This window comes from Lytechinus variegatus, chromosome 8 (assembly GCF_018143015.1).
Source record: "Lytechinus variegatus isolate NC3 chromosome 8, Lvar_3.0, whole genome shotgun sequence".
Taxonomy (NCBI): Eukaryota; Metazoa; Echinodermata; class Echinoidea; order Temnopleuroida; family Toxopneustidae; genus Lytechinus; species Lytechinus variegatus.
In genome coordinates this window covers 11682822-11697150 of record NC_054747.1, presented here as the reverse complement: position 1 = coordinate 11697150, position 14329 = coordinate 11682822, and the positions used below count along the sequence as shown (strand labels likewise).

Sequence of the window (14329 nt, the reverse complement as noted above, 5' to 3'; positions counted from 1 at the left end):
AGGAAAATATGACTGAAAAAAAATTGCCCCCCCCCCCTATTTGACGAAAGTTGGATCCGCCGGGAGGGAGGCAGGGTGCACTTGCACCCCAAAATGAAATTAAAAAAACAGGGAAATGAATATTTTCCAAAGTGGGAAAGTTCCTTTTTCAAAAATAAATATGCGGTTTTTCGTGTTTTTTTGAAATAAAATACTCTTTTTAAAGTATACAAGTTAAGTTTTCAGGCTGGAATATTACAAATTTTCAGCTTGCGCTTCGCACTCTCATTTGACTGGTGAAATATACATCCTAAAGAGGTCACTAAATGCTTTCCTTAACAGGTTCCTTTTCTGGTCAGTATGTTTAAGCTGCGTTTTGCGCTCGTGTTAATTTCTAGGTTAGATGCACATCTTTTTAATGACAGCAGAAATCTGCTCGGATTTTTAAAAACTTATTTTCATTTTTTATTGAAATACCCTAAAGTTTTAGCTTGTGATTCACGCTCGCAACACCTCGCAATGCCATTTTATGAATAATTGACCCCCCAAAACGTTTTACAACTTCACCTTTGAATTTATTTTACCAAGCCGCTCGCTCATTACACTCTCTCTCGAAAAAATAAATCCTAAATATACGTTTTGCCATAATAAGAAATCACTTCAAAAAAGGTTTTTCTCTACTTAATCACTACCAAACACAATGACTTTTAGCCAATGATAATCTTAAGGGAAAATATCACCAAAGTGTCAATTTTGACGTATGAGTTTCAGTTTTTGGCTTTACCCCCAAACGAAAATTCGGTCGGCCGCCCTTGCCTTCCGATCCTCATAACAATTGAACGGCAACAGTGTCCCCCGCCCCCTCCCCCAAGCCTCTGCTTTCCCAGTTTTCATTTTTCGGATTAACGAACCTTATTTTGTTTTCGGATTAACGAACCTTATTTCGTTTTCGGATTAACGAACCTTATTTCGTTTTCGGATTAACGAACCTTACTTCGTTTTCGGATTAACGAACCGTATTTCGTTTCCGGATTAACGAACCTTCGGAAAAAACGAACTTTATTTCGTTTTTGGATTAACGAACCTTCGGAACAACGAACCTTATTTCGTTTTCGGATTAACGAACCTTCGGAACAACGAACCTTATTTCGTTTTCGGATTAACGAACCTTCGGATTAACTAACCTTCGGATTAACGAACCTAATTTTGTTTTCGGATTAACGAACCTTATTTCGTTTTCGGATTAACGAACCTTATTTCGTTTTCGGATTAACGAACCTTCTGAAAAACGAACCTTATTTTTTTTCGGATTAACGAACCTTCGGAACAACGAACCTTATTTCGTTTTCGGATTAACGAACCTTCGGATTAACGAACCCTTTTTCGTTTTCGGATTAACGAACATCGAGTTATAGGCAATTTACGTGTTTCGGAAATACGAACCTTCGGAATAAAGAACCTTCGAAATTACGAAGCTTCGGAATTACGAAATGTAACCATATATGTTAACTATCGTATTATGTTAATCAAGCTAATTACAACAATAACATTGTTTAAAGGAAAAAGATAAGGTTACAAAATAATTCCTCATCGAAAAACTATTGGATAGCTGTATTATTTATGTTTTCGGGAATTCTCACTCAGTATAAAATGACAAAGGAATATATATATATATGACCTCAGGAGGGGTATTAGAACCTGACTGCTACTGTGGCGTTACACTGATATACTCAGTGAGCCAGTACTGCCAGCAAACGCCAACGCCGAGCCCCAGGCGGCGGAAAATAACCTGCCCAACTCAGGTAACCTGAGAGGGTAGTGGGACCCTGATGGAGGAAATGCCATCTAAAGGCGGAGGAATCATAATTGATCAACGGCATCCACAACTCACCAACATGCAACTGTGGCCAGCATGGTGAGTCAAGGCCACACCCCCTCAAGACTATGGCAGCACAAAGAAAGAAATGGCCCTCAGTCCCCAGCAGCTCTGGATTGCCCAGCTACGGGAGCGGCTGTGGTAAGGAAGGAGCAGAGGGTGCTAAGAATCTCTGGGCTAGGACAGGCTCCTTAAAGGGTGTGACCCTCTGTACATATAATGTACGTTCCCTTTTAGGAGAGGATAGGCTATATGATCTGGAAAAAGAACTAGGCAACATCACATGGGACATAGTCGGATTGTGTGAGGTTAGACGCCGTGGGGAACATCTACAACAACTAAAAAGTGGACATTTGCTGTACACAAGGGGAAAGGAGGAAAGTAGCATAGGAGGGGTGGGTTTCCTTATTCACAAGACCATAGCATCCAATGTCATTAGCTACAAGAGCACTTCAGACAGAGTATCCCAGATTATCCTAAAAATCTCCAAGAAACAAACCATGAAAATCATCCAAGTATACCTTCCAACTTCTAGCCATGCAGACGAAGAGGTTGATATGGTCTATGAGGAAATTGCTAAACTACTTGATGAAGACAAAGCAAATTTTACTATAGTTATGGGAGATTTCAATGCTAAAGTTGGTAAAAGGGAAGATAATAGTGAGATGATGCTAGGTAAATTTGGAATAGGCACTAGAAATGATAGGGGAGATCGTCTACTGGAATTTGCTTCAAGCAGAGGTCTTAAGGTAATGAACTCTTTCTTCAAGAAAAAGGAACATCGAAAATGGACTTGGCAAAGCCCAAATGGCACTACCAGGAACGAAATCGATTTTATTCTAACAAACAGACCGGACATCATCACAGACGTTTCCATGCTAAATCGTTTCAATACTTGAAGTGACCACAGGCTTGTGAGAGCTAAAATGCATGTCAATTTCAAGCTAGAAAGAAGTAAACTAATAAGGAAGAAGAATGCCAGCCTAAATGTGGACAAACTTAAACAACGTAAGGATGAGTTTCAATTACAGCTAAGGAACAGATTCCAAGTGCTTCAGGATGAAGTAAACCAGGAAGATATAAATGATATCTACAATAAATTTTCTCACACTGTCCAAACTTGTGCTCTTGAGATAGCAGGTAAAAAGGGAAATCAAACAACTGACAAGATCACAAAGGAGACACTCGATCTGATAGGAAAAAGGAGACAGATGAAGGTATCAACACAGAAGGATAGCATAGAGTATACAGAATTGTGTAAAACAATAAGAAAACGTATGAAAAGTGAAATTCGCAGCTTCAACATAAAGAAAGTCCAAGAGACCATAACAATGACTAGCAGCTATAAAGCAACCAAACGTAAACTCTCCAGTGGGAAATCACAACTGATAGCTATTAAAGGGGAGGATGGAAGTGTTATTCATGACAGAGACCAGATAATTAATCATGTGAAGATTTTCTTTCAACACTTGTACTCCAGCAAGGTCCATGTTGATGCACCAATCATTGCTCGAGATGCAGATGAGGACATAACTCCAGTAGGAGTAGATGAGGTTGCTAAAGCCTTACAAGAAATGAAGCGTGGTAAAGCACCAGGCAGCGATGAGGTGCTGGTGGATGTCCTTAAAGATGGAGGCGATGTCATCTTAGAACAGCTGGCCAAGCTGTTTACACTCTGTTTAGTAAAAACACAAACACCAGACAGCTGGAACAATGCAATCATAATCCTCATCCACAAGAAAGGAGACATAAAGGATATTAAAAACTATAGGCCAATTAGCTTACTTTCAAACACCTACAAATTATTTACAAAAGTTCTAACAAACAGAATCACTGGAACTCTAGATTTTAATCAACCGAGGGAACAAGCTGGATTCAGAAGTGGTTTCTCTACTACAGACCATCTCCACACACTAAACCAATTATTAGAGAAGACTTGCGAATACAGACAACCCTTGTGTGTGGCATTTGTAGACTTTGCAGAAGCTTTTGATAGTGTAGAATTTCAGGCAGTAATAACAGCCTTACAGGTACAAGGTGTGCACCATAGCTACATTAAACTAATTCAGAAAATGTATAGCCAAGCAACTGCAACCATTCACCTGCACAAAGACAGTGATGAATTCCCCATTAACAGAGGAGTGCGACAGGGAGATACCATTTCACCCAAACTGTTCAACGCTGCACTGGAGGAAATAATACGTAAAATAGACTGGGAAAGTACAGGGCTAAACATTGATGGCGAGTGTCTCCATCACCTAAGGTTTGGCGATGATATCATTCTAATCACTGATGATGGCCTCAAGCTAGAAAATATGCTTAACGATCTCAACACTGAAAGTAACAAAGTAGGGCTGAAGATCAACATGAAAAAGACAAAAGTAATGTTCAACAAATTTGCTACGGAGCAAAGAATCATAATGGATAATTCTGAAATCGAGAGAGTAGATCATTATATCTACCTTGGGCAACATGTCAGAATGGATCATGAACAACTGGAAGAAGTTAAAAGGAGGACAAGAGCTGGATGGATCGCTTTTGGGAATTTCAATGACATTATGAAGAGCAATATGCCAATTTGCCTTAAAAGAAAAGTCTTTAATCAATGTGTTATACCGGCAATGACCTATGGTTCCGAAACCTGGTCTGTAACAAAGAAAATGGAACAGAAATTAAAAACCACCCAACACAGTATGGAACGTATAATGCTAGGGATATCAAAACGCGATAGGAAAACCATACAATGGATTAGGAGCCAGACTAAAGTAATAGACATAATCAAAGCAATTAAATCAATGAAATGGAGATGGGCTGGCCACCTTGCAAGATCACATGGGGTAAAAGGTGGACCAAACGCATCACAGAATGGAGACCATGGCTAGGATCACGAAATCGGGGTAGACAGAAATTGAGATGGAGTGACGAGCTCACAAAATTCATTGGTATAAATTGGATTGCGTCAGCACAAGACAAGCACCTTTGGCACCAACTTGAGGAGGCCTTCGCCCTGCAGTGGGCTGAACATGGCTGATATGATGATGATGATGATATATATATATATATACATGTATACATATATACTGCACATAGATGTTAATTAGCACATTATGCTAATTACACTAATTAGGGCAATTACATTGGTAAAAAGGGGAAGAAAATAATGTCAAAAATTAATTCCTCGTCATAGAAAACCATGGAATGGCTGTTTTATTCATGTATTCGGCCATTGTCGATATAAAATGACAAAGGAATATACGTATTGCACATAAATGTTTGATTTGATTTTATTTTATTGTTTACTTCTGCAATTACATCATTCGTATATAATACATTTTCCATAACATAACAAACATAGTATATTGAGAACTTTTTTTTGGCATGAATCATAACTAAATGTACTAAAATTATCATTACAAACAAAACTGATCTCATACCAAATTAGTTAACATTTACAATTTGCAGGAGAAGGATTGTCATCATAAGCAGATTGCTTGAAAAAATGGCAACCCCAGGTTAGAACTCATTGATTAATACAATACATTAATACAGCAGAATCGATAAACAGTTTATTTCATGAAAAACAGCAGTAATGTAATTTGAGCAATGAAGATGGAGATGATAAGGATGAAGATGATGGTGAAATGGTGAAGATGAAGGCGATGGAGAGGATGATGATGATGATGCTTTAATGATGACACATCGACACAGAAATTTTACTTCAAATATTCTGATATCAACATAGATTTAACGTTTGCCTTAAATGAGTAAAGAGACGTGGATCTTTTTATAGATTCAGGTAGAGAGTTCCACAAATCAGGACCATGGTGTCTTATGGATCTCTGCGCAATAAGCAATTTGGGGTTGATTAAATGGAAATTAGAAGAGTTCCGCGTAGGGTATGAATGGATAGATGTGTTCATAGTATAAAAATTGTGAAATGAAGGTGGGAGCATGTTATTTACGTATTTGAACATAAGCAGTAAGCTTTGAAATGAGTTTATGTCAAAAATAGTTAGAGTCTTTAGTTTATGGAATAATGGATTTGTGTGTGATAAATATTGCGAATTAGTACAAATTCGAATTGCTTTTTTCTGTAATAAGTATATTACATTAATTTTAGTTTTTGCAAACGTTGCCCAAACTATATTGCAGTACGATATATACGGCAATATTAATGAATTGTATAGTAGAACGAGTGTAGTATGAGGAATTATGTTTTTCATTTTGTAAAGTACACCTACGTTTCTGGAGATGTTAGTAGTTATACAACGTATATGTTCATTCCAATTTAAATGTTCATCTATTGTGACACCTAAAAACTTTGTTTCTTTTTTTCCTTTTGAGTGGAATATTATCTATGCTTATGTCGTATGGAAACTCAGTAATATGTGAACTTGTATGCGTAAAATACATAAAGTTTGTTTTGTCTATATTAAGTGAGAGCCTATTACATTTAAACCATAAAGATAGTTTAGGTAATTCACGATTAAATGTATCTACTAAAGTTTCTAAGCTAGTGTTTGAACAAAAAATGTTTGTGTCATCGGCAAATAATACAAATGATAATAAAGGCGTTACAGTAGTCAAATCATTAATATATATAAGGAAAAGTAAGGGGCCAAGGATCGATCCTTGTGGAACTCCGCATTTTATTGACTGAAAGTTAGAAGAAATATTGTTGTGAGTGACATATTGTTTTCTATCAGACAAATAACTCTCAAACCATGATAGTGCGATTCCCCGAATTCCATAATTTTCAAGTTTTTTAAGTAAAATCTGGTGGTCAAGAGTGTCGAATGCTTTGCTTAGGTCCATGAATACTCCTATAGGCCTATAATTTGTTATTTCGTGTGGATTGTCTTTTTTTAAAACAGGATTTACCTTTGCAATTTTTAGGGAATCTGGACATTTACCGGTGCTGATCGACAGATTAAAAATATGACACAATGGAGAGACAATATAATGTATGATCTGCTTAAGAAGGAAAGTACTAATTCTATCATATCCCTGTGATTTGCTGGATTTGAGATTTTTTGTTATTTCAATTATTTCCTGAACATTTGTGGGGTTAAAGAATAGGGAAGAATTGATGGGTGTGGGAAGAAATTTTGCAAAACTTTGGTTTGGTCTGGCAAGGTTGTTAGCCAAAGAGGGTCCTATGTTAACGAAAAAGGAATTAAAGGTATCAGCTACATCATCTGAATTTATTGCAGCAGCATGAACTGTGAAATTGTCTTTAGGTAATACTTTGGGTTTCTTGCCAATCAAATCATTGATTATCTCCCATGTGGCTTTCATGTTTGATTTAACTTTGTTAAGTTTCTGGGAATAAAACAATTTGCGAGAAGCCCGAATTATATTGGTTAGTCTATTTCTATAAGTTTTATATTTATTTTTGTTTTGAATAGAAGGGTTCTTTAAAAATGTCTTGTATAGTTTATTTCGGGTGTGTATGGATCGTAGAATAGCTTTAGTGATCCATGGCATCTTTGCTTTTCTTTTTTTGATAGGTGATAGAGGAAAATTTTTATCGTAATATTTCTGCAATTTTTTGTTAAAATTTGTGTAAGCAATATCTGAATTTGACTCATTAAATACATCTAACCATTCCTCAATCGCAAGATCACTTTTAAACGATTCAATATTGATTGGTGTTTCTTTACTATACATTGTAGATTTAGGTGAATTTTCTTTTGAAATATCATTATCACATAATAAAAAAACCGGTAAATGATCAGCTATATCAGATATTATTAATCCGCTGGAAGTATCTCTGTTTAGTATGTTTGAAAATATGTTGTCGATAAGTGTTGATGAATGGCTATCAATTCTGGTCGGTTGATCTATGTGGGGATAATAACCAAATGAATGCATAGTGTGTAGGAATAAATCGTTTTCATTATTTTGGGATAACAGGTCAATGTTAAAATCACCCATTAAATATATTTCTTTATCTTCTTTTGTTATGGTATGAAGGCATGTTTCAAGCTCTTCGCAAAATAAATTTGCATTGCCATGAGGGGGTCTGTAAACTAACCCAATAATTATATTTTTGCCTTTCGGCTTCATGATTTCTAAGAATAAAGTTTCACTTTGTTTTAATGATATTTCTTTTCTTATTTTAAACTGCAAATGTTCATTGATGTAAAATGCTACACCACCTCCTCTTTGATCTTCACGATCTCGCCTAATAAGATTATAGTTTTGCAAGTTGAATATGTTAGGTGAATTATTATGAAGCCATGTTTCCGTGACACCAATAATGGAGAATTTGAAATTATTTAGAGTAAAGAGTAATGATTCCAATGATTCAAAGTTTTTGTTCAAACTTCGGGCATTAACGTGAAGCAAACTGAATTTGTGTTCTGTGTCTCTAAATTTAGAAGTAAAATCTTCAGTTGAGTAATATTTATTACATGATGCATTGTTTGTATTGAAAATAGAAAAAATGTCTATGTCATTACTCGTGAAGAAAAAATGATATTACCAAGATTTTAAGATCGAAGATATGATAACTGGTTTGTATGTAAATTTTCTGTGCCGTAACAGTATGATGACGGTGATAATGGTGATGATGATGGTGGTGGTGATGATGATGATGGTGGTGGTGATGATGATGACAATGATAGCAAATCATACGGGAGGTCAATGAAGTCATAACCTGCGAGCATCTGGCCACCTTTACGTTAACAGAAAGTAGAACCAGAATTGTTGTAATCACAAAAGTGAATAAAGAAATGAAACCTGTCTAAATAATTCTATAAAAATTTCTCGATAAACCTTGGTCAAAGAACCAAACATAAATTAAAAAGAATAGTAAAAATCGGAATACATGCAGTGTAAAATTGCGGGTAACAGATCGATTAAATTCAGTACAGGTATTAAAGAGCATTTCTTGTTGGATTACAATTAACGAAATTAAGCAAACATGTGGTGAGAACCAAGGTTAGTACAATGCCTTTGAGAAGAATGGATACAGAGACAGTTATATACTAAAATGATTTAAAATAAATACCACTGAGCATGTACTTGCAAGATATTGACAGCAAAAAGTATTTAAAGGCTCCTTCGTATATTGAAAATAAATTAGACAAACTGTTTTTTCCTACATTACAATACCTGTAATCTGTTCGATTGACTTTGCCTGTGTTGTAATGTTAAATTTTGTTATGTATTGATTTAATAGATTGCAATATCACCAAAGGTAAAAATAAAGCAGGCATCAAGCCGTCCAGAATGCAAAGAGTGTTAGTAATGGTGAACTTGGCAGCAATCGATTGCTGGTAATCAAATAGTAAGCCATTAATCTTGAAAGTTATTTTCTCAAGTGTGAATTCCAGCAATCGATTGTAAGTATTTCTTTAGCCATTACATATTTTGAATCATTATGTACTTTAATGAATGAAAAAATGTTGTCCATTCAATACAAAATGGTTAAGAAATTCACCATGAGTCGAAACCCATACATGGCAACATTACAAACATAAGTTGGTACTTTTTATCACTATATCGATGTAAATTTCGTTGGTAAATTTATAAGTGCTAGTAATCGATTGGAAGTATTCAACTCACTTCAGCATACAGGCTCAAACCAAAACAGTCCAAAACATGTACAGGCACACATCCTGGATCATTTTTTTTTGGTGTATGAAAACATGTAGACCATTTCGTAAAATGGATTGAGAAAATCACACATGGCAACATCACAACAGGTAAGTTGGTGCTTTTCACTTTACACATATTCTATATTGATATAAATTTATAATAGAGTTGATTCACAATAAGTCGAATCGCCTACATGGTAAGACCAATTTTCCTTTACAGATATAAATTTATTAAGGTATGTTTTCAACGGAATTGATGAGCATTATAACCAATACACTAAATGCTGAAATTTTAGTCAGTCTCGATTATACTTGTCTGATGGTGCTTCGCGATGGTAGTTTGGTAAGATATATATTTTTAGAACAATCCGTTCTGGATTAACATGATTATATAATAAAGCAGATGCATTGATATAACACAACTCACTAGAAAATGTCGTCACTTATATTTAGTATCCATTATTAGAAACAAAACAAAGTAACGACCTGTAATCGATTGTACAAGTTCAATTGAGTTTACCTGTAATGTAATGTTAGATTTTGCTACGCATTGACGTCTAAGATTGCAATATCGCCAAAGGCGAAAATAAAGAAGGCATCAAGCCATCTAGAATGCAAAAAGTGTATGGAATGGTGAACTTGGCAGCAATCGATTGCCGGTAATCGAATAGCAAGACATTAATCTTGAAGATTTTTTTTTTAGTGGAAGTTACAGCAATCGATTGTAAGTATTCGAATTTGTTTAGCCTTTACATATCTTGACAAACCAAAGTAACTACCTGTAATCGATTGTACAAGTTCAATTGACTTTACCTGCATTGTAATACTAAACTTTGCTAGGAATTGACTTCGAAAATTGCAATATCACCAAAGGCGAAAATAAAGCAGGCATCAAGCCATCTGGAATGCAAAAAGTATATGGAATGGTGAACTTGGCAGCAATCGATTGCCGGTAATCGAATAGCAAGTCATTAATCTTGAAGGTTATTTTTCAAGTAGAAGTTCCAGTAATCGATTGTAAGTATTCGATTTATTTAGCTTTTACATATCTTGACAAAATAAAGTAACTACCTGTAATCGATTGTACAAGCTCAATTGACTTTACCAGCATTGTAATACTAAATTTTGCTACGCATTGACTTCAAAGGTTGCAATATCACCAAAGGCGAAAGTAAAGCAGGCACCAAGCCATCCAGAATGCAAAGAGTGTATGGAATGGTGAACTTGGCAGCAATCGACTGCTGGTAATCGAATAGCAAGCCATTAATCTTGAAAGTTATTTTCTCAAGTAGGAGTTCCAGCAATCGATTGTAAATATTCGATTTGTTTAGCCTTTGCCTGTTTTGAATCATTAAGTAGTTTAATAAATGAAAAAAAAATGTTGTCCATTCAATACAAAAGGGTTGAGAAATTCACCATAAGTCGAAACTCACACATGGCAACATTACAAAAAGTAAGTTGGTTATGGAAGCTTAAAAGTGCCACCGAGATGTTGAGATAATTATCTCGGGAAGTCGACATCTTGATAGCAAAAGATAAGATGACGAGATCATGGATCTCATCATGTCGACATCTTTTAGAAGAGATGATGAGATGACAAGATCCCGGATCTCATCATGTCAACATCTTTTAGAAGAGATGTTGAGATGACAAGATCCCGGATCTCATCATGTTGACATCTTTTAGAAGAGATGATGAGATGACAAGATCCTGGATCTCATCATGTTGACATCTTGTAGAAGAGATGATGAGATGACAAGATCCTGGATCTCATCATGTTGACATCTTTTAGAAGAGATGATGAGATGACAAGATCCCGGATCTCATCATGTCAACATCTTTAGAAGAGATGTTGAGATGACAAGATCCCGGATCTCATCATGTTGACATCTTTTTGAAGAGATAATGAGATGACAAGATCCTGGATCTCATCATGTTGACATCTTTTGGAAGAGATGATGAGATGACAAGATCCCGGATCTCATCATGTTGACATCTTGTAGAAGAGATGATGAGATGACAAGATCCTGGATCTCATCATGTTGACATCTTTTAGAAGAGATGTTGAGATGACAACATCCCGGATCTCATCATGTTGACATCTTGTAGAAGAGATGATGAGATGACAAGATCCTGGATCTCATCATGTTGACATCTTTTAGAAGAGATGATGAGATGACAAGATCCCGGATCTCGTCATGAGGACATCTTGTAGAAGAGATGATGAGATGACAAGATCCCGGATCTCATCATGTTGACATCTTGTAGAAGAGATGATGAGATGACAAGATCCTGGATCTCATCATGTTGACATCTTTTAGAAGAGATGTTGAGATGACAACATCCCGGATCTCATCATGTTGACATCTTGTAGAAGAGATGATGAGATGACAAGATCCTGGATCTCATCATGTTGACATCTTTTAGAAGAGATGATGAGATGACAAGATCCCGGATCTCATCATGTTGACATCTTGTAGAAGAGATGATGAGATGACAAGATCCTGGATCTCATCATGTTGACATCTTTTAGAAGAGATGATGACATGACAAGATCCGGGATCTTGTCATGTCGACATCTTTTAGATGAGATAATCTGACAAGATGATTGCACCTGCACGCATTAACACCGACAGGAATTTGGTTGATATTCGATTTTCGATATTCAAACTGTGAAGTTGGTTCGATATTCAAACGCGTGTGAATTTGGTTAATTTTCGATATTCAAAATTAGGGGCTTTCAAAGCTAAATAGGGGGTTTAACAGGTGCAGCACATCTCGGGCAACCATAAATACACTGGCTTGCCCTAGTACGAGGACATTTAGGGGACAAGGTCAGTGAATAAAAGGGCATGAAATTTTTAATTTTTGTTTTTTTTTTTGAGGGGACCCCTAGAGATATCCCGACGGCTTAGCCAGGGTAACCACGTATCTGAACTTGTAGAACTCGACTCGGGCAACCAGATAAACACTACCTTGACCGGTGCATGCACATTTAGGGGGCTCAAATTAACAAAATTAAAGGAATAAAGGGCTATTTAGAGCATTTTTTAACTAAAAAAGTATTTTTTCAAGAGGCCGGCCCCAGGGATATCCTGACGGCCTAGCCATGGTAGCCACGTATCCTAACTTGTAGAATTCGACTCGGGCAACCAGATAAACACTAGCTTGACTAGCTTGACCCGGTGCATGCACATTTAGGGGGCAACTCGGTAAAGCATCTCATGAGCAGATCTTAATTTATTATACTCAGTCCTCATTCCTCCGCCAATAAAATATTCCGAAAGCTGAGTGACACATGTATTTTTCTTTTATTTGCACAAAATATGTTTAGTGGTTGCCCATTCTTTGTTTTTAGAATCAGTCTAATCATTACACATACTCTTCATTGTACTCAGTTTACAAAATTAAAAAAAATGAGAATTGGTTGGGTCGAATGAATATATTTAACCTTTGTTGTAGATCGTCATATCTTGGAGAAAAGATGTCGACGTATATCGATAGAAAACGTATTGTCAAAATATAAAATATGAGTATAAAGCTCCTCTAATCTTTGAATGATTGTCATGAGACATTTTCTTTTGCATATGTATCTTTCAATTCAATTAACCAGCAAGGAGTAATACCCCTCCAATAAAACTTTCATGAACGAAAATGTCTCTTTTAGACAATATCGCGTGACTAATTTCAAAGCTCTTGATTGATTGATCGACTAAATTTCCAAAGCGACTATTGCATAATTAGAATTTAATTTCAAAATCATTTTAAAAGGCCAAAATTTTCTAGCTCGCTTCGCTCGCTTGCGACTTTTTTCAAATTATTCCACATTTGCTATGTTGTCGTGCCTTAGCATATTTCGTTTATTATCCGCAACTGCGTTGAACTTAATATAATTGTGGTGTATGTACCCGCGATATGATAAAAAAAATTGGCCATCTGCAATATTTAAAAATATCACGAGGTTCCGGGGGCTCCGCCCCAGACCAGTGGCGCCACCGAATGGGGAGGCCCCAGTGAGTCCCCCCCCCCCCCGGAATTTGAAGAAAAAAGTGTGTTGTAAACGTTATAATTCTCCAAAAATGTTTTTGTTCTTTAAATTTAATTTTTTCCCCCATTCAAAATGTTGCTCGCACTACACGCTCGCAGTTATTAATGATTGAGATAAGTAAATTATCTGTTCACATGGGGCTTAAAAATCATATGTTATTAGAGTTTTCATTATTCGTTTTAGCGAGATACATATCCTGCGTATTCATAATTTTCATAAATGAAATATTTTCAGCTAATTAGATAGCCATTCAGTTCATGATTAGTATTACAAAAAGTGCTTAGAACGTCCAGGTATCATCCCGGATATCAAAAATTTTCAGCTCGCGCTTCGCGCTTGCATTATTTGGTGAGATATCATCTTTATGACCCGATCAATGCAAACAGCTAATCCTTAACAGGTCCCTTTTTCAATTCAGTATAGGGACTACATTTTTGAGGTCCTCACTCGATTTTTAAAAATTTTTGTGTCACCACCCCAGCCCCAAAATGTTTGTTTTCCTCCTCCTAGGTTAAAAAACTTGGTTCCATCATTGCCCCGGACCCGATCCGCATAGCACTCCCCCCTCAAAAAAAAAAAATATGATGTCATTTTCTGCATACCATGTCAAAATCAATCTCAAAGTTAAAGGTGATTTTTTTTGTCTCGCTCACTTCGCTCGCCTGAAATTTATTATGAAGCAAATTTTTGCTGCGTGCGCCATGGTGTGTCCTCTCTTTTTGTCCTTATCACGCATTGAGCTTCGCCCTTATGCTCGGGGAATGATTATAAAATATCCTCTTCATACAATGATACGATCAACCCATCCGTTCTCCCTTTCCT

General features: G+C 36.2%; 1 protein-coding gene across 1 annotated transcript; it reads left to right on the top strand.

Annotated features, from left to right (window-relative positions):
* Positions 1-1923: 1923 nt before the first annotated feature.
* On the top strand, positions 1924-2754 carry LOC121420654 (craniofacial development protein 2-like). Its single transcript, XM_041615318.1, has one exon. The coding sequence runs from the start codon at positions 1924-1926 to the stop codon at positions 2752-2754; it is 831 nt and encodes a 276-aa protein (XP_041471252.1).
* Positions 2755-14329: the final 11575 nt, after the last annotated feature.